Source organism: Megascapheus bottae, chromosome 13 (genome assembly GCF_031878675.1).
Source record: "Megascapheus bottae isolate mThoBot1 chromosome 13, mThoBot2.hap1, whole genome shotgun sequence".
Classification (NCBI taxonomy): Eukaryota; Metazoa; Chordata; class Mammalia; order Rodentia; family Geomyidae; genus Megascapheus; species Megascapheus bottae.
Genome location: NC_143521.1, coordinates 36376303 through 36396868, shown reverse-complemented (window position 1 = coordinate 36396868; position 20566 = coordinate 36376303). Strand labels below are relative to the sequence as shown.

The window sequence follows — 20566 nt, the reverse complement described above, 5'->3', positions numbered from 1 at the left end:
CTCATGCCCTAATTCTTTCAAAATGAGTCCCAAACCGATGTCATTAAGGAAACTGAAAGTGCATTTAATCCAGTGACAGCAGACTTTTCTCTAGGACAAGAGATAACAGAAGAAATGATAGACTTTCTCAAGGACTGAACCCCAGTCTTCTTATCCAAAATATACTTGGTAAATTTATGGTCTGATTTTAAAATGGTATCATCTTCTATATGGATATTCCTACGATGATCCAAGCTCCTGACATCATATTTTACCGTGCCAGCCATACTTAGGAGGGGCTAAGTCCGATTTAAGTGAAATGTGCAAGTTTTAAGATATTCTTTGGAGATTTATCACTCCCATTGCTGGAATTTAAAAATACCTTTTAAATGGTCACATGCCATTTGAATATAAATCAACACAATGGAAAACCACGCTAAACAATGAAGTTTCCTTAAGGAGGCCCACATTTTGAAGATTTTGTTGGAGCATGAGTTATCACCACCTTTACCTCTCCAGACATATCGGGTGCCATGGGAACAGCAGGCCACAGAGATGAGTAGATTCCGAAAAACACCACCCAGAGTGCGATGCTGCCCCATATCGCTATGTGACTGAACTGCGAAGAAGGAAATCCAAGTCACAAGAGTACACAAACTCTAGTGAAACCCCCACAAATCCCTTTACTCATTTATTTATTTTTATTACATTTATAGAACTATGGGCCATGGACATTTTGATATGGTTGCATGTATGTACTTGTTATACTGGATCTTTTACTGAGTGCTCATTTCTTCTACGAAAGTTAGGGTATCAGGATTCGAATGGGGAACTTGCTGCACATTCTATCTTCATCTTTGGTAGTTCTTTTCTCTTACTTTTAACTTTTTAAATATATTACTATCTTTCAGTGTCCTTTAGTTTTGTTATACCAGCTCTCACTCTGAGATGGTAGACATATTAATCTGGATGTCTGTGATGATCACATCCACATTTCTTATGCCAGTCTTAACCTGAGCACAAGCTTTATTTTCATCCACTTTTTAAAAACTAGCTTTCTCTACCTAGATGTGGCTGTGCTACAAAGCTAACATAATACAAATTGAAGTCGTTTGCTCCAGACTGAATTATTTATACATGTCTGAGGTCAGATCTTTCAGTCATACTACTGGCCTTCAGCACTGTTTCCTCATGGATTGTCTATAGAATACCAGTCCTGTAGTGTTCCTAAGGAAAGGCATTTAAGTGTAATTCTTTTCATAGTCATGACATATATATGTGTATATGTATATACACATATCTTGCGATAATAAAATTTGCTGGCTTAACTCAGTGTGTCCAAACTGGAATCCCCAGTTCTCTTTCTTCTACCTCCTAACACTCCACAATTACCAACCCGTGGGCTAGGAGAAAGGGAGACATCAAGTTAAAATGGAAAATAACAAAGAAAAAAAATGGAGAGAACACATAGACACATGTGACAATTTTTGGTTGTCTCTAGAGATCCTCTTACCCATGTCCAATATGAAGTTTCCAATCCAGCTTTCAAACACACAGTTATCACTACAAACTAAAATAGAAAGCAGAAATAGTAGTTGTTGATGGTTCATAAAATGATCAAGAGTGAGATTTTTGACAGGACCATTTTGCATTAAGCATGGGACTAGTATATTACTTGCTGCTTGCTTTCTATGCCCAACAAGTAAAGCGATGGATAAAACAGGCAGGTGCCCCATCAGGATGGGCCTGATCACAACTGGCACAGAATATCCCTCCTGCGGCCCTTTCTGCCTGCTCACATTCATGAACCAGGCAAGTTACCTCATCTGTATGTGTTTCTGCTTCTTCATCTCTAACCTGGGACTGATAAAGCTTACCTACCTTGATGGTTAACTCTGACTGTCAACTGACTGGACAGAGAAGCAGCAGGAGTGTGTCTGTGAGATTTCTAGAGAGGGAGAGAGGATGAACCAAGGGCCTTGTACAGAATGGGCATGGTGATGGAAGTTCTAGAGGCTGAGACAGTGGAATTCCCAATTATGGGACCAGTCTGGGTTACATCATAGAAGATTCTAACTCAAAAGACCAGACCAACACACCCAACAAACTAACGAAGTTAATAAAACCTTATATAATCTAGAAATGCTTCCATGTAAAGGTATCTTTTTTTTTTTTTTTGGAGAGGGTACTAGGATTTGAACTCAGGGCTGTGTACTTGCTAGGCAGGTAAGCTACAACTTGAGCTGTATCCTCAACCATGATTTTTTTTTTTTTTGCCAGTCCTGGGCTTGAGCTCAGGGCCTGAGCACTGTCCTTGGACTTTATCAAGGCTAGAGCTCTACCACTTGAGCCTCAGCACCACTTCTGGCTTTTTTCTAGGTATGTGGTACTGAGGAATCAAACCCAGGTCTTCGTGCATGCTAGGCAAGCACTTTAACCACTAGGCCAAACTCCCGGTCCCTCAACCATGATTTTTTCAGATAGGGTTTTCTCATGCCTTTTTCCTGAGGTAGTATTACAGAGTTGCTTTTTTTTTTTCCCTTGAGTGGTAGTGGAGGGGGGAGGGGTGTTTGTACAGCTTGAACTCAGGGTCTGGGCACTGTCTCTGAGTTTTTCACTCAAGGCTAGTGCTCCACTACTAAGCCACAGCTCCATCTCTGGTTTTCTGGTGGTTAACTGGAGATAAGAGTCTCACAGACATTATTGCTCAGGCTGGCTTTGAGCCACAACCCTCAGATATCAGCCACCTGAGTATCTAGGAGTATAGGCATGAGCCAACAGCGCCCCCTGGTAGCATTACAATTGATCCTTCTACCTAAGCTGCTGAATAGTGGGGATTTATAGGCCTGCACTACCATGCTGGTATCACATACTTAAATCTGAAAATCACAGATAAAAGTTTGGATTTTGTATGTGAACAAGCACAACTCCTGCACTCACCGTATACACAAAGTTTCCCAGAAGCAGGTAGTCGGAGGTTTTCCCATTCCCAAACACAGTACCTGTAAGAAAAGAACAAAGACTGGTTAGTAAAAACAAAAAAGGAAAGAGGGTCTAGGAAAGATAAGTCAACTAAGAAACTCTGAATGTAAGAAGACTCATAAGACACACAGTACATTCAGAAATGAGGTTAATTAAAAAAAAACAATAAAACAAATCCAGATTCCCTCCATAACAAGTATCATAATGTTGCTGTAGATGGAGCACGAATTAAAAACAAATTTACAAGAGCAAACAGGAAGCAGGAATTCTGTATTGAAGGCCAATTTTCAGAGTCCATAAAAGTAAGTAAACACATTAAAAACCAAATCAAACTAATCAAGAAAAGCATAATGGTTTGGGCATTAAGACTTGAGAAGGCATTGTAAACCTTCACCCTGAACATGATGAGAATCTGAGGATTTTTCTTGCTATCTATCATTAGCTCACAAATTGTTAACACAGACCCAAAAGGGATTTACTGAATGCAACTCATAGAGGCTCAGGAGTGCCAGTCGGATTCTAGGCACAAAATCTTCTGAGGTTTTGGTTGAATTTAGGAACATTTAAAAAACTATTTTGGTTATTCTGGCAATGACTAACAGGTACAGCTTTAGGTGAAGAAAGTGGTAGCCAACAAACAAAAATTATTACTGGTTAAAAAAACTGAGTACAAAAACATGATCAAATAATGAAATTATTGGTGTTATACAAAAATATAAACCTACAGCATTGTAATATGTAATATGCAATAAATATGTAATATGTAACATTATTGGTATACATGTTCAGTGAGATTTATTCAAGACCTAGTAGTAGGCAAGATTAAAATGGGTTTGAATATAGTTTAGTAAACAACAAAGTAAGACAATTATAAACCTTTTCTATGTTAATTAGAATGGTAAAACATGAAGTATGCTAGTTTTCCTCATGTTTGAGGAAAATTAACAAGTGTCTTCTAGACTTGGCTGCATTTGGTCTTCAGAGGCAGTAGCCCCTGTAAAGGGCATGAATTGAAACTGGATGACAGAGGCCATTTCTCAGAAAGATTGCAGGAGGAGATCTAGTATCTGTTTTTCAGAAGAACAAGTCTTCCTTTCAAATACTGTCACTGCTGAGGTATATTGCTGGCCACACGGTTTGAACAATTTATGAGATTACATTTCTCTTTTAGCATGCTGAAATAGCAATTTAATAGACTGGATGTGTTTTGTCTTTCTTACTGATATTGATTTTGTGTTTTGAAAATTAGCTTTACCTGGAGAACTTGTCTAAGATTAAGGTATACAGAACACTAGCATTATTCAGCCAGATAAAGGAATGATGTACCGATTCATGCTGGCAAGTATACAAATGAAGATCAGTTATACAATTCCATTCATATGACATGTACAGAATAGGCAAGTCTACCGACAGAAAAAATAGTAGCTCCCAAGAGATTGTCAGGAAAGGGTGCTGAGAGGAAGGGGACGATGGTTAATGGGTGTGGGGTTTCTTTATGGGATGATGAAATATTTTGGCATCCGATGTTGCTGATATTTGGCATAGTTTCATGAATATACCAAAAGCCATTGAGCTGTACTTTAAAATTTATAGTATAATATATCTCAAAAAACACATGAATTCCCACTAATTCCCATCGCCTGCAAACTGAGAAGTATTTATGGTTGTAACTTTCTGAGCACTGATAAAGAAAGGTGACTAAAAGTTCTGTGAGGCTCTGGATGCATTTCCTTCTGGACAATACTGGCAAATGTAGTACACTTCTGCTCATTGATTCACAGTTTTCTAGGGCCAGTTAGAGGCTAGGCACTGTTGTAAGCATAGGAGCACAATTAAACGAATTCTCTAACCTGTTGAAACTTCTGACTCAGAGGAGAAAGATGATACAAAGGAGCACATTCCTCTGAAGAAATACAGTGGTGCACAGTGGTCAGGGTTCTTTTGGCCAGGTAAGCTGGCAGGGCTTCTCTGAGCAAGAAGAAGGGCCTGCTCACTTATCAGGGGACATAGAGGTGAAGGCTACTCCTCTAAGCACCATAATGTGATTTGGTTTACAGTTTATAAGCATCACTCCAGCTTCTCATGAAGGACAGTCCATAGATGGGGAAGAGCAGGCTGTTTGCTGTTCTGTTTGTTTGTTTTTTTCCCCTCATTTTTTGTTGGCTCTGGGCTTGAATTTAGGGCCTAGGTGCTGTCCCTGAGCCGTTTTGTGCTGAAGGCTAGAGCTTTATCATTTGAGTCACAGCATCACCTCCAGCTTTTTTTCTGAATAGTTTATTGGAGATAGGAAACTCTGGACTTCTCCTGCTCACACTGGCTTCCAACCATGATCCTTAAGAGCTCAGCCTCCTGAGTACCTAGGATTACCAGGCATAAGCTGCCTGTGTCTGTGGTTCCATTGGCACTTGTGAAGTCACAGACAGGAGGCGCTAGAGTTTAGGAAGGACTGTCAGCTTCTTGGGTGGAGAATGCACCATCTTTTCATTGTGTATTTCCATCTGGAGCCCAGTCAGGTTTTTCCCAGGATCTGAGGACCATGTCTGCTCTGGGCCATGGAAGCACCAGCGCCACAGTCACAGGGCTCTTTCCCTCAGGGATCACTTAATCATTTGTATGTATCTAGGAAGCACACCACGATCATCGTATCCCCAGAATCGACAGAATGAAATCACTACCTTGAAATAAGCAGAGAAAAACGCTTCTACTCTAAGATGACCATAAAAAAACATATTTCAAAAACAAAAACAAAACATGCTCATCTAAAACATCAGCTCAAAACCATTTGAAAAATACTAGCATGCCTGATTAGGTTCAGTATAAAGTGCTTGTTACAGTCTCATAGGTGCAATAAATAGATTACATAAAATATTAGCACTTATTTGTCTTTAAATTCTACATCAACAGGGGGGTGGGGAAACGAGTCCTAAAATTTAACTCTCTGCAAGTTTGGAAACCATGAGAAGTAAAGAAGAAAGGCTTTGCATACATTAAATCACTTTGCTCCCACGGGAATAATAAAAAAAATCTTTAAAGTGTGCACGACTTGGGATGTGTGCAGATTAAGTTAAGGAAAATACCATACAATGAAACAGTGCTATAATTTCTAACATTTAATGATAATGAGTTACTTTACTTAAAAAAAAAAGCAAAAAGTCATCTCATAGCATTCATATCCTTTCTACTTACCATACTGAAGGGCTTTTAGTGGAAACCAAAATAGAATAACCGAGTGGAAGAGGCCATTTAAACAATGAACCCAGAAAACCTGGGGGAAAACAAAAATCCATGAGAACCATTTGCGATAAACTAGCTCTGTGAACTCTGACCTTTCTTTTTATCTATAAGCTAGATGCACAAAATGTGTTTCTGTCAGGCCACCACTGTGAATAGAACTGACAGACACTTTCTGCCTCTTAGACTTTCATGGCTCATTTATTTATTTTTATGTTTCTCAAAATGTTTTTCTCAGCTTCACTTGAACTTTCTTTTCCTGCAAAGTAATAGAAGCTTCCATTTCTGCCTGAAAAAAAAAAAGGAAACAAAATTTACAATAAATGCAAGATCTTGAAATTTCTGTATGCTGGAACTATTTTCATATTTGCAGAAATACAGACTTTTAAAAAGACTGTAATCTGGAGGGAATCTTCCTTTTTCCATGCACAGTACAAGTGAGACTTTTTCAATGATAACAAGATTTGGTGCTTTCTTTCCCTCATGCTATAGAAACATAATCTTAAAAATAGTAAATATAACAGTTAAATTACATAGACATTAAAATAAAATGTTGTGCCTAATACTGAATTTATCAATACTTTAACACCAACTGGTCAACACCAAATCTCACATTGTTACAAAAGCATTTCGTAGTTACTACTTTTTAATGTCAGTTGCATTTTACGCACAAGAGAGCTAGGATCCCTGGTACTTTCTTTGTATCATGAGTGTAAGAGATTAAGTTATAGAAAACTATTCAGGATTCTCAGGCAGGGCTGTCTGCACAGTTGTAGTTTTGTCGTGTATATGTGCGTCTTGCAAACAAAACTCAGGCTAAATGAAATTGGCACGTATTAATAGTTTTAAGCTGTTCAAACAACAGAAATTAAGTTGCCTGCCTCCCTAAATTTTCCACTGTGATCTCAATCTCCTTTGTTAGTTCATGCAGCCACACTGAGTTGGATGATCCAATTTACGCTCCAATACATTACACATTTGAACTTGTGTTACTCATTAACCTTTGTCGCTTCTCCCCGCTATGTCATTTCCCCAAGTTTTTATTTGACAGAAAGCACAGGTGGGTGCAAGAAAAATTAGTTCTACTTTTCCATTTTCCTGACCGATACTTATTGTCGCATGCTAATCCTTTAACCTCTGTCATGACCTCAGACCCTCTGACCCTTTTTACCATAACAAACGTAAGCATCATCATTCAAGGACACAATGCTTCTCTGCTTGGGACCCACAGCAACCACTGTGGATACAGCTATGCATTTTGTAACCACTTGTCCCTGAATTTTAAAACACTTCTGTGGAATGCAATCAAAGAAGTGTCAGTGACATCATCAGAGAAATCTATAAATCCTACAAAAATGTCTGGTAACTTGTATTTATGAGCTCAAAGTATTCAAGTAGATATGGAAATTGTATAAGCTACTTAAATGGATCTCCTGAATTTTCTCAATAAATGCTGGGGATGAATCGGTAATAGCATAGGTTTGCAACAACGTATAATACAAGAATTAATGCTCCCATGTTGAAACTGTATGCTACCTGTTCTGCCCTTTTCCTGGTCACAAAATGGGGTTCATGTTGTTAGGTACAAAGGGCATGAAAGGACCAGGCAGGCCCTGCAGGAATAGGACTGATTTACATTTATAAGCAGGAGTGACATGGCGCAGTGTATGATTGTTAAGTTCACTTCTGAGATCCTATCACACAGCCTAAACTATATAAAAGGGACCCACAGTTGAGATAGATACAATTGCCTAGGCTTTTGAGAATTATTTCTGGTCTACAATAATTCTCCCCCTTAAAGAGGCTTGGGCTTTCTTAGCTTCCAGATCACATTATCCAGGGAAAACCAGAGCTCACATCTATTTGATTTCCTCAATGACAGCTTTCCATCATTTGAAAATGATGACCACAGGCAATTAAAATCATTATAGCAATGTGGTGGACACCTTAGATAAAATTTAAATTTGAAAAAAAGCCTAGTTATAAGCATAAGCTTAGTTACTGATATTATAAATAGTAACAATTTAAAAAATAAATAAAAAATTAAAAAAAAACAAGAGTCCTGTTCAGAGCCAGTGGTAACGAATAAGCTGAAAGAACTCATCAGTATGTCTGTCATTTTAATTAACCAAATAAAGGCATGGAGTTATGTGTGTGCATACAGCTAAGAATTCTGGCACATGTGTTCATTGGAGATTGAGTCTCCGAAGTATGACCTTTTAGCTCTGAATTCTTCAGTATCCTTTATCATAGAAGGTCATGGAACACCTGGTTTCAATGGTATTTTAGGTATACTGAGAATAAATGTTATTGGAGTTTGTTAATGTAGTTTCCTACATTAACTGTCCCAAATTCAGAACTCTGAATTAAGGTTACATGTAATCTTCGGAAATATGTAATAAACACACCCTATATCATAGTGAAACAATTTGGTGATGAAGTGTTTGCTACATGATACTACCAGTCAAATACTTGAATGTTCCTTTCAAAATAGCATCTACCTAGATTCTTAAAAAATTATTCAAACTTTTCTTTCAATATTCTTAGGAGAGGAACACAAAGGTGTAATACCTATATGCATCTACCATATAAAATAATATTAATTGAAATGAACTCCAGGAAATGGAAAAAAGAGAAATTTTCTTTGTTGTTGTTTTTGTTTTCTTTTCCTTTTGCTTTATTTATTTATCTGTCTGTGGGAGGGTAAAGGAGACACAAACATGAAGGGACAAAGAGTGAACAAATGCAGCAGTGGTACTCACTAGACATTATGTTGAAAATGAACTCTACAACTTGTAGGTGGGGATGGGAGGGCAAAACTGGGAGAGAGAGAAGGGAGGGTGGGTTTCCAACAAGAAATGTACTCTTTACTTGACTTATGTAGCTGTAGCCCCTCTGTAGATCACCCTTACAATAGCAATAACAATATATAAAGAAAAAGAAAACTTTTCCTCTTGATTTGCCCTGAACCAGGTTCTGAATTACTCCCTCAAATATCAACGGAAACATTGTAGGAAAGTAAACTATGAAGAAAATAAAAGTTTTCATCACTGGGGTGAATCAATACATAGATCCTCACAGATGATGATAGCTTATGACTTATATAGAATACAATCTCAGACTTGATTTCAGAGAAAATGTTGGAAACTTTATGTATGTTTAATTTTAGGGCTTGGAAAAACTGAGTACGATGATTATGTGGGTAAGTCACTTCCTGAAGATTGGAATTTTAATGTCTGACACCATCAATCTAAAATTCTAATGAGGACAAAGTTATCTGAGGAAAGAGGAAATGGGCAAGGAATGATATAATACTTTTCACCCCATTATACCTGTAAAGCCAGTCCTTGTCAGTCTTAGGTGACTTGAGCCTGGCTAGGACTGTTTCCACACAACACTACAGAACTGGGCAGCCAGAGGAACAAAGGACAATGGCTTCTGTCTGCTACACTAGCTTTCTGCTGCTCAAATACACCAATAGGACAGAGGTTTCTTATTAGTTTTATAATATAAGCCTACTCAACTCAATGCATAAAGCACCTTTTCCTGACATATCAGGAAGAACAGACATTTGCCAGGATGTCCATTCTGCAGCTGTGCCAGGCTGGCATCTCTGGGGTTGTGGAGATGCCCCAAATAGGAACACCAAGAAATCTGCTGGTATGACTCTGTGCTCAGACACAGTACCTACCTTGGTGTTGAAGTCCAGAGCATTCTGAGAGGTTTTATATAGTTCAGGATACTTCAGCATATTCTCTTTTCGGCATGATCTCTCAAATATTCCAAGAGTTAAAGGAGGCATAGCTGTAAACATCTGCAATGAAAAACTGGTCCTTATTCCAAGCAGCCAAATGCCGGGTAAATCTTTATTCCAGAACATTAAATAATATAGGAATTAACAACTATGCTAAACTTACCACATTATAAAGACCTATACACCATCTTTCAAAGAGGATCTGTCCAGAAAAGCCATTGACAAAGGCAAACCAGATCTAGGAAGAAAACAAAACATAAAACTAGAATTAGAACACAAAAACATGAATGATTGGCTTAAAATGTGTTGTAAATGCTACTTAAAAAACACAAAAAACAGAAGCATCAATATATTGTTTTCAGGATATCTTAAAAATGGCATTCTTTCATTGTACAAACATGTCATTTTATGCTTTTAACAAGGTACTTGCTGTTTAATTAAAATTGGTTCTACCTGTCCAGTTACAAAAAAGAATTATACTGAATAAGCAACCATAGATTTAAGAAGTTACATGCAATCTTGTTTCTAAAACAGAATATATTTAAATGCCATGTGATTTTTACAGTTTTAATTTCTTTTAAAAATAACAGGATTAGCAGCTTAAAAATCATTTTTACTATAGAACTGACACTTGCTTATTTATAAAATAATTCTGCATAGTATGAGAATCACTATTTTCTTCCTCATTGGCTGTACCCACATAGCTGGTTAAGCACATGCAAAATTTTACTTTACTTGAAACTTATAAGGATCTATTCTTACATTTGGCTTCTGTCACTTAACATGATAAAATGTGCCTTTGTTGTTACATGTCCTTTAAGGTACTGTCGCTGCATGTAGAATCTCTACAGTGTGGATACTATTGTTTTGGACATTTGGCTTGCTATTTTGGCTATAAGAATTGATTCTGGAGTATGAATCTCTTTTGTTTCTTTGAATAAATTCTCAAAGTAGAATTAATGGGTCAATGTATGCAAGTTTTTCTCTTTTTAGCTGTTTTTAGTCATTATGGCTATCCAGGTGATAAATTTGAACTTATACATTAATTTAAAAAATTCACTGTACAAAGGAGATACCACTTAACAGTTTACAAATAAAGTACATCTTAATCAGTGTCACACCTTCAACGTTCCCCCTCTCCTGCGACATACCCCCTTCTCTTTTCTTAGTTTCATGGTCTATACAAGAAATTTTTGACTATATTCTCCTTAATAAAATATTTTTAATCTAAGTCTTAAGCTGTGATTAAAAACCTAATCCTCAGCTACTAGGAGCCTAAAGTTCTCAGATATTTCAAAATTTTCTTTACAACAGAAAGTAAGTGTGGAAACAAAAATTGTGGGTAATTTAGATCAATTTTCTCCAACATATTTAAAAATGGTTTTTAAAACAAAAAAATTAAAGTGACTATTAGTCATAGCTGTATTATTATTTTTTTAAAAATTAAGTTGATCTGGGTGAGAAAAGGGTGAGGGTAGCAATTGAGATTATATAAATACAAGCATAACGTAACAACTATAAAGCTGTCCCAACAAAATGGTCTTGAACATGTGGCTAGAGTAAATTAGAGTCACAGCCACAGGGAGGTGGTTACATTTCATGTTTCATTTTTAACCTCATCATGGAAACATGGCTTGCTACAAATTCACCATTTACCAATATATACCCAGGCTGGTCCCTCCACGGACAGTTTCTATACCCTCATCGATCCTCTTCCCCTTTAATGGGAAAGAATGGTGGAGTGTGTATGAAAAATGAATGCTTTATGAGATAGAAAGGAAAATGAAGTAGGGATAACATATGAAAACAGAAGTTCAGATTGTGTCAAGGTTGTAACACACTAATGATGGTCACAAAAGTAAAGAGATAGGAGTCAAATCTGAAATCCTTACTTGTTTTGCTAAAGGATTTGCAGAAAAATCCTGGACATTTGCCTTAATAAGGCAAATGATCTGGTGCTCATTCATATGTATAAACATGAAAAGAACCTACATCTGCAGTCAACTTTGTTCTTTCCTCAGAACTACATACAATTAGCTACAAGAGACTCTGGGTGACATATATATATATATACATATATACATCTATATATATATATATTTCAGATTTCTTGGGTATGATGGAAATATGAAGGATTTTAAAGCCCAGACTTTCACTGATGTATTTTCTATGAAACCCAGCCTAGCGCGTTGGTCTGCAGAAAGCTGAGACTTTCTGCACACTTAATTCATCCAAAGGACATGATCTAGCTCAAAGGTTATAGTCCTAATCACATTTATAGTCATCGATGCTAGGTATTATAAGACTGTTATGGTAACAAATTTGTGCACGGTAAATGTGTACTTGTAAAGGTGGGTATCTCCCTCGGTTCTTTATATATATTATATATATTTATATAAATATATACATATTTATATAACATTTGAACTGATTCAAAAGCTACTATGAAGTTAAAAATTTTAGACCCTCCCTCATATCAATGATTACATGCAGAAAGTTTTAAATCTAAAACAATTTGCAAATAAACCAAAAGTATGCATTTATAGTATATAGCAAAAATTTTAGGCAGAGAATTAACATGTTTTTATCATCTCATTTTTCTTACTAGTCAGGACATGAACATGATGTTTTCAGAAATTTATTTTCTGTGTTATTAAAAGTTCACATTCTAATTTCTTTTTTTCTCCTAAAGAGGTAGCGATGACTAGATGAGAACAGTATCTAGATCTTCATACAGATATTCTGGCATCCAAGTTTACCTATTTTATTTAATATTTGTGTATTTATTTTAATTTTTAAGTTTTTAAAACCTATCTTCATATAGTTGTACAAAGAGGTTTCAATTCAATGAAACAATTTATGAATACAACTCATCTTCATCAATGAGTTTACTTTTTGTTTTTCAATCTGAATTTTTTTCCTTTTCTTTTTTGTAACCTAGCACATAGCATTTGTTAGACAAATACTTTGCCTTTAAGCTACATCCCAGCCATACTTATTTTCAAAGACAAAGAGAAGGTAGTAAACAGGGAAGCAGTTTACCAGAGGCCTGTTTTTCATGTGTGTGTGAGAGTTACAGTGATATGCTAGATTAGGAACATATCTCATGCTTAGTAAAATGACAGGTGAATTACCATACACATATGAAGTCTTTTCTTTGACATAACCAACACTTGTGGATGCAGAGGGAAAGTGGATGCCAGGCCCCTGAGGAGGTATCTAAATTATTTAGATCCACAAGGAATCCATTTCTCAGCACAACTTGCTGAGAAATCATCACCATACTGACTTTCAATCAATGCTTCTGAAAATTAGAAACACTACATTGCTCTAATGTCTTACCAGGGAATCTGTATGCAATCAATCATTTGAAGGAAGTCTTAGTTTGCTATGAAGTCACAAGTTTCTCAGAGGGAGGAAAGATCTTTTTAAAAGGAGTCAATAATAATAATTTGGAAAAAAACAAATAAAAAACTCCAAAACCCATAGTTAGGCAACAACCATAAGAGCTTGCTGTCAGCCTCGTCTTGAAATCTGTATCAACTTGTATGGTTGGGATAAGTTATAGCAGCTAGACGATGGTATTCCTGGCAATACAACAATGGTAAAACAGTTTTTTTTTTCAGAAGTGCTTAAGAGGGTTCCTTTATTGGCAAAGCAACCCCCAGACCTGTGTCTCCGGAATGATTTCTAAATTCTACGTCCCTGCAGAGGCGTGGTAGCTAAGGCTCCACAGGCATTTTCCTGATGCAGCATTTCTGCATATTAAACAGCAGCTTTCAAATACTCAATGAGTTCTCTGCTCCCACGCCTGACCAGCACAAAAAACTGAAAGGAGAGATTGGAGACTGGCGGTTGTCCTCACTAGAGACATTCAGTGATGTGTTTTCTGTCTATTCATTCACAGTATTGACATGAGCCATTAACATCTGCAGAACTTGTTTTAGCTGGCAAAAGTTGGGTATTTGGGAACTGATTTAAAAGGTCAATTCAATTCCAAGACAGTTGAATTATATTCAAAATACGTTTCCATAAAGTGCTAAAAGAAAAATAAAGATGGGATTTCCAGTGAAGTTTAGAACTCACTTCCTTTTCAATGTGTGAAGAATGTGATCAGGGTTAAATATCTCATGAGGAGGCTTTAAATTCAAAGCCAAGTGAAACTTAGGGTTAATCCACCACAGGTCACATGACTCTGGGTTTGAAACAGAGCGTGCAGCTTTAGTTTTCATTGGAGTTTAGTACATTTTACTTCCCCTATTTGTACATAAATTTTATCCACTTCACTGTTGATTGTCAGTTAATCTCGATTTAAAAAGCAGCTAACTGTCAATCTTGATTTACAATCTAAACTTAATTCATTTGGTCAAATTAATTTTTTGTGAACAGATTTATTGCTGGCAGTGGCTTTCAACTCCTGGTTTAAAAGCCTTCAAAACTCTATGTAAATAGACCGTATAATACCCTTTTGAATGTCAGTGTTTTGACAAAAGTTAGGTACAGAGAGGAGAATGGAAGTAAAAATTCTATTCCAATCATTTTAGGGAATATTCACAAATTTACATAAAACAGAATTTTTAAATCTCATAAACTATTTTGGGGATGCATTTTGCTTTAAAACATAGGTTATTACAGATCAAATCTTACCATAATAATCAGTAATCTCATAAAGTATCTTGCTTATGTTTCCAAATATTCGGTTATTAATTTTTGGACTTTTGAGACAGTGTTTCACTGTGTAGGTCAAGCTGGCCACAAATTCACTGTCTTTGTGCTTTGCCTTTGTGACACTGGTGTTACAGGTACGTGGCGCTCGCGCTCTCTCTCTCTCTCTCTCTCTCTCTCTCTCTCTCTCTCTCTCTCTCTCTCTCTCTCTCTCTCTCGTGTTTGGTTATTTTAATCCAGTGGGTATTGATCTATGGATTCTTTAATGATAGTGTTTCAATATGCTAAAATTGTTTTAATACTACTCACCTGACTCCAAGAATTACCTTAATCAACACTTTAATAAGGAGACAGGCACTCTGTAAGAACAACAACTGAGTAAGCTAACCCTATAGTAATCTCCAAGTAACAGTGTAGCTGTGGAATCTGATGACCTTTTCCTTTGGTATAAAATATGGGATCCATACATAGCGAATGGCCAGGTCACGTCTCTTCTGATAGATGGGTAGAAATGGTCAAGTGAGTAGAGGGCAAGGTAGCACAGACATCTCTAAGGGAGTCCTTGGCAGATTTATGAGCAACGGAGGGTTTTCTTAAGCTCTTGGGATTCTTTGCTGTGTTCCTCAGAGCTACAGTGAAACTGATCCCACACGGGGTTTCATTATTGCCATAGGGCTTCTGATGATTCAAAGGCCAAATGTTAAAACAAAAGTGAATCATGTATTTATCACTTCCTGAGTAACCAGCAGCTATAACCATCACTTTTTTATCCACTGGGGCACACTGTCCAGGGTGGTAGCTGCTGGCCACATGGGCTCCAGAGCACTTGAGAGGCAAACTGAGATGTACTATGGATGCAAAATACACACCAGATGTCAAACATTTGGTATGGAGAAAAGTGTTCAGGATGTAAAAATCATTATTTTTTTTCCCCATGTTAAAAAATGAGAACAAAATGAATAAACTGAGTTAAAGCAGGATATTAAAATTATTCTGGGTTTTAGGCTTAGCATTTTGCTAATGCAGCTCCTAGAAAATTTAGAATTACACATGTGGCTTCCATTGTCTCTCCATTGGCTGGGTCCTAAAGGGCAGGGATGTCACTTGACTTATTTCATAGTTTCTGGACTTCTATTTCATAGCTTCTTGGTGCTTGGGTAGGTATATCCAAAATGTGTGGAAAGTAACATGCATCTTTTTAAGAAGTGGTATTGTGGACTTAAATTCTCATTTTTAAGCTGATGCTAAAATTGTTCCATGAAAGGGTCCTGGAATTCTCTGGCTAGCCAGACAAAGGAATTGAATATTCTGGACATTTTTCAGACAAATGCTTATTATCTGAACTCTTATTACCTACCAAACTCAGAAACCAGAGCAGATCTGAATAGCAAAGGATGGCTGTATAGCACAAAGGTCTGAGTTTTGAAACAATAACTACTGGACAAAATCAACGCTGGCAACGCTATTGCATGTACTCCCTGATTGGCCTCTCCTAGAATAGAACTCTTATTCTCACTTTTGTATTTGCTCTCTTCTAAGTTTTCTTTTTAAAATTTTCTTTCTTTCTTGTGTGGTTGGAATCATTCATTGTACCAATTGTTTTCCATATTACACTATCCTCCACAATGTATAGTTTCCTTTGATACATTTTTGAGCTCTACCAAAATATGCTTCAACCAGGCACTGGTGGCTCATGCCTGTAATCCATGAGATTCATCACTAACTACAAAACACTGAAGTAGAACTGTGGCTCAAATGGGAGAACACTAGTCTTGTGCACAAATGCTTAAGGACAGTGTCCAGGCCAAGAGGCCAAGCCTAGGATTGCCCAAAACAAAATAAAACAACAGGGGCCGGGAGTTTGGGCTAGCAGTTAAAGTGCTTGCCTAGCATGCATGAAGACCCGGGTTCGATTCCTCGGTACCACATACATAGAAAAAAGCCGGAAGTGGTGCTGAGGCTCAAGTGGTAGAGCTCTAGCCTTGAGAAAGTCCAAGGACAGTGCTCAGGCCCTGAGCTCAAGCCCAGGACTGGCAAAAAAAACAAAAACAAAAAACAAAAAACAAAACAAAATAAAACAACAACAAAAAACCCAAAGCAAAAAAAAAAATTAGCTTATAGTCTCTTTTGAAAACAGAAAACTTGACCTCATTAACAATTCTAATTTCCACTCAAGAATGACAACATTTAAAAAAAGTTTCTTTTTAGCCAATCTAAATATTAATTTTTTTCCATGGCTGACAACCTTTCTAAAAATTATTTATTTGAGCATGCTTAGAAGTTATGAGAAGAGGGCCTGGGAGTTTGGCCTAGTGATAGAGTGCTTGCCTAGCATGCACAAAGACCCAGGTTCCATTCCTCAGTACCATGTATACATAGAAAAAGCCAGAAATGGTGCTGTGGCTCAAATGGTAGAGTTCTAGCCTTGAGAAAGCCAAGGACAGTGCTCAGGCCCTGAATTCAAGCCCCAGGACTGGTAAAAAAAAAAAAAGTTAAAAAAGAAAGTGAGAAAATTAAATATTAATGAAAATGAGAAAATAATGCCTTTATAAAGAGCATTATATATATATATACATGTATGTGACAAGAATTTTATGTTTAATCTGCTATTACCTCAATGATGTAGAGGACTATGTTCTTGTAGAAGCAATATAGGATGCACTTAGAGACTCTGTTGTAGTTCCAAGCACCATGAACCATCAACAAATTCTTCAAATACTTGAACTGAAAAAAGAACAGAAGATGTTAGCATTATTTTCCTCCTTGCTGAGCTAGATGGTTGGGAAAGATGGCAGTGGTTTATGACAAGGATGCTTTACCTGGGCTATGGAATAATCAGAAGAGTTCGCTGCCTGCAAGCCTTCGTTGCCGCTTATTCCCACACCCACATGGGCCGTCTGTATCATGCTGACATCATTGGCACCATCTCCAATCGCAAGAGTTACCACATTGGCCTGCTTCTTAACCATCTCCACCACTTCAGATTTTTGAAGAGGAGAAACCCTTAAATTAGGACAGATGATTAATTATTTCTGTTTTTTTGGGGGGAGGGGCGGTGAGAGGAAGTTTGAAATGTCACTGAAAGATTCAAAGGAGCTAAAACTCAAAATAAATACTTCTCTGAAGAGCCATTTATGGAAAAGTCTGCTTTGAAAAATTTTAGCTCTGTTAATCTGGTTGTCATATTAAGGGGAAAAAAAGTTCTAGAAGCAAACATCTTACAGCAGAAGATGTAATAATGCTGTACTAATTTGTTAAATAATAACTGAGCCCAGAAATTTTACTACTGTTCAACAAGTAACATCAGAGTATCTAATTATTCACTTCTGAAACAAAAAGAAAATCATAAGGGCTGTTGAACAGAAGCCCAAATACTAAATCCTATACAGTCTCTAGGAAGTATAAGTTGTGAGCTAATATATTTGACTATGCTTGAAATGACTTTAACTTCTCCTTCGTCATTTTCTACTAGTCCCTAGATACTACTGTGATTCTCAACCAAAGGACACATTAAGCACTTGGTTAATGCTTAAATGCTTCATTTTCTTACCAGGGCAATGACTGATCTCACACAGAATAGAAGAAATAAACACCTATTTAAAAATCATATTTAAGGGAAGGAGTTTGGCCTGGTGGTAGAGTGTTTGCCTAGCATGCACGAAGACCTGGATTTGATTCCTCAGTACCACATACCTAGAAAAAAGCTGGAAGTGGTGCTGTAGCTCAAGTGGTAGAGTTCTAGCCCTGAGAAAAGTCCAAGGACAGTGCTTAAGCCCTGCTTTCAAGTCCCACAACTGGCAAAAAATAATATTTAATATTACATTTAGCTGTGGGCTTGGCTCAAGTGGTTGAGCTGCTCAACAGTCTGAGTTCAACCCTCAGTTCCACCAAAATTTGGGGGGGGCAGTTCCTCATACACTAAAAAGCCACTTAAGAAATAAATGAGAAGACAATGATAGGAGTTGAAGACAAAGAACATTGTTGTAAATAACTAAATATATTATACATACTCTACTGGGAATTACAGAGTTAGACAGGAAGACTAAACAATGACTTGGTCCAGTGAACTATTATGATAGTAATGGTTGGAAACAACTTACCAATTAATTAAGAAACAACATACACATTTCTAATGAATGGGAAAAATATCTTCAGGATCTTTTTTTTGTTTGTGCCAGTCTTGGGGCTCGTACTTGGGGCCTAGGTACTGTCCTGGAACTTTTTTTGCTCAAAGCTGGCACTTATACCACATTAGCCACAGCTCTACTTCCAGTTTTCTGATGCTTCACTGGAGATAAGAGTCTGAATTGCAGTCCTCAAAGATCTCAGTCTACTGAGGAACTAGGATTATAGGCACGAGCCACCAGCAGTCAACTCTAGCTCTGGGGTATTTTTTTTTAAATCAATATTAAGTTGCATAGGTGTTGGATCTTTTGACACTTTTGGAAAATGATCTGTTACTTCTTTCACTTTGAGTATCTACCAGTAATGTGAGATCTGAGATTCAGCATGTGAAGCCAGCCTGGGCAGGAAGAGCCAGAAGACTTACCTTCAATTTCCCAGCACCCAGGCTCTGAGTTTAGTCTCATATTGGCATGCGTGCACATGCACACACACACACACACACACACACACACACACACACACACACACACACACACACACTACATCTTGGCACTTTCCCTTGATTATTTCTATAGGAAAAAAACCTCTGGTGGACACTTGGCACAAATATGTGTGTATATCTGTGGGAATGGAATGAGTGATAATAGCTCAAGGAGAAGTCACTGCATGAGTCTGTGATTTGCTGGCAGTATACAGGAGCCTCCTCCTCTTTATACTTCTAGTTCCTGATCTACAATAGGCACTTAATAAATAGTTGCTATATGAAAGAATTATTTTAATTTTTCCTTTGGATTTCCAGTGAGTGTCTGGCAACAATACAAAACGACACGACTGTGAACTCAGCAAGAGACTGAATATCAGTTTATTAATGGGCCATTTCGCTGTTGTTAGCCTCCATTTCTCTTCAGAGCAATTTTCATCTCATTTTCACATTTTATTTAATTTTTCTTAATAGGCTAATGTAAATTGGTAAGCCAACTGGCTGTAAGCCAATGAACTTAAAACAGATTGTAGTTGACATTGAGTGAATGTAAAATAAAAAAAAAAAAGGAAAAGCTTTAGCAGCAATGCCCTATCTAAAAAGCAAATGGGAAATGGGCAAGAACAGAGAGAAACACTCAAAAATATTTATCCACTCCTTTTAATGGGCTTGTGGTGTAAATGCTTTATGACTCACACTAAGGATTCCATGTAGCCAGGACACAATCAGACTTTATTCATGAACTAAAATTGAGCTAAAATTAGTGATTTAATGAAGTGTCAGAAAAGGGTTACACTAAATTTTGTGGGCTTTTTTCCCCTTCATGGTGATTATGCTCCATTATTGTTTTCTCTACTTGACACTTTAATTTTCAATATCCTCAAATTAAAATTAGCTGAGCATTTTTATCCAACTCCACAGAGATGGCTAACTCAACTATCCAAAACAAAGATGGGCTTGGTGGCTCATACCTGTTATCCTAGCTCCTTAAGAGACTGAGATTTCAGGATCACAGTTGAAAGCCAGCTCAGGCAGAAAGTGGGTGATTCTTATCTCCAATGTGCCACAAAACAACAACAATAACAACAAAAGTCAGAAATGGAGATGTGCGTGGTACAGATCAAGTAGTAGAACACCAGCCTCAAGCAAAAAAGCTAAGGTTTGATTCCTTGGTACAACATACACAGAAAAAGCTGGAAGTGGTGCTGTGGCTCAAGTGGTAGAGCTTTAGCCTTGAGAAAGCCCAAGGACAGTGCTCAGGCCCTGAGTTCAAGCCCCATGACTGGCAAAAAAAATGCAAAATGTATAATGCTCTCCCAAATCTGAGACTTTTGATGCTACATGTGGGA

General features: G+C 37.2%; 1 protein-coding gene across 4 annotated transcripts in view; it reads right to left on the bottom strand.

Annotated features, from left to right (window-relative positions):
* Atp8a1 (ATPase phospholipid transporting 8A1) overlaps positions 1-20566 on the bottom strand; it is a 209185-nt gene that overhangs the window by 29981 nt on the left and 158638 nt on the right. For all 4 annotated transcript variants that reach the window (XM_090343659.1, XM_090343656.1, XM_090343655.1 and 1 more), the window contains 8 exons: positions 17431-17614; positions 17225-17335; positions 10110-10184; positions 9884-10006; positions 6148-6226; positions 2920-2981; positions 1493-1549; positions 491-598 (listed from right to left, as the gene is read on the bottom strand). In XM_090343659.1, the coding sequence (XP_090199785.1) occupies positions 491-598; positions 1493-1549; positions 2920-2981; positions 6148-6226; positions 9884-10006; positions 10110-10184; positions 17225-17335; positions 17431-17614 (799 nt within the window). The remainder of the gene's footprint in view (positions 1-490; positions 599-1492; positions 1550-2919; positions 2982-6147; positions 6227-9883; positions 10007-10109; positions 10185-17224; positions 17336-17430; positions 17615-20566) is intronic.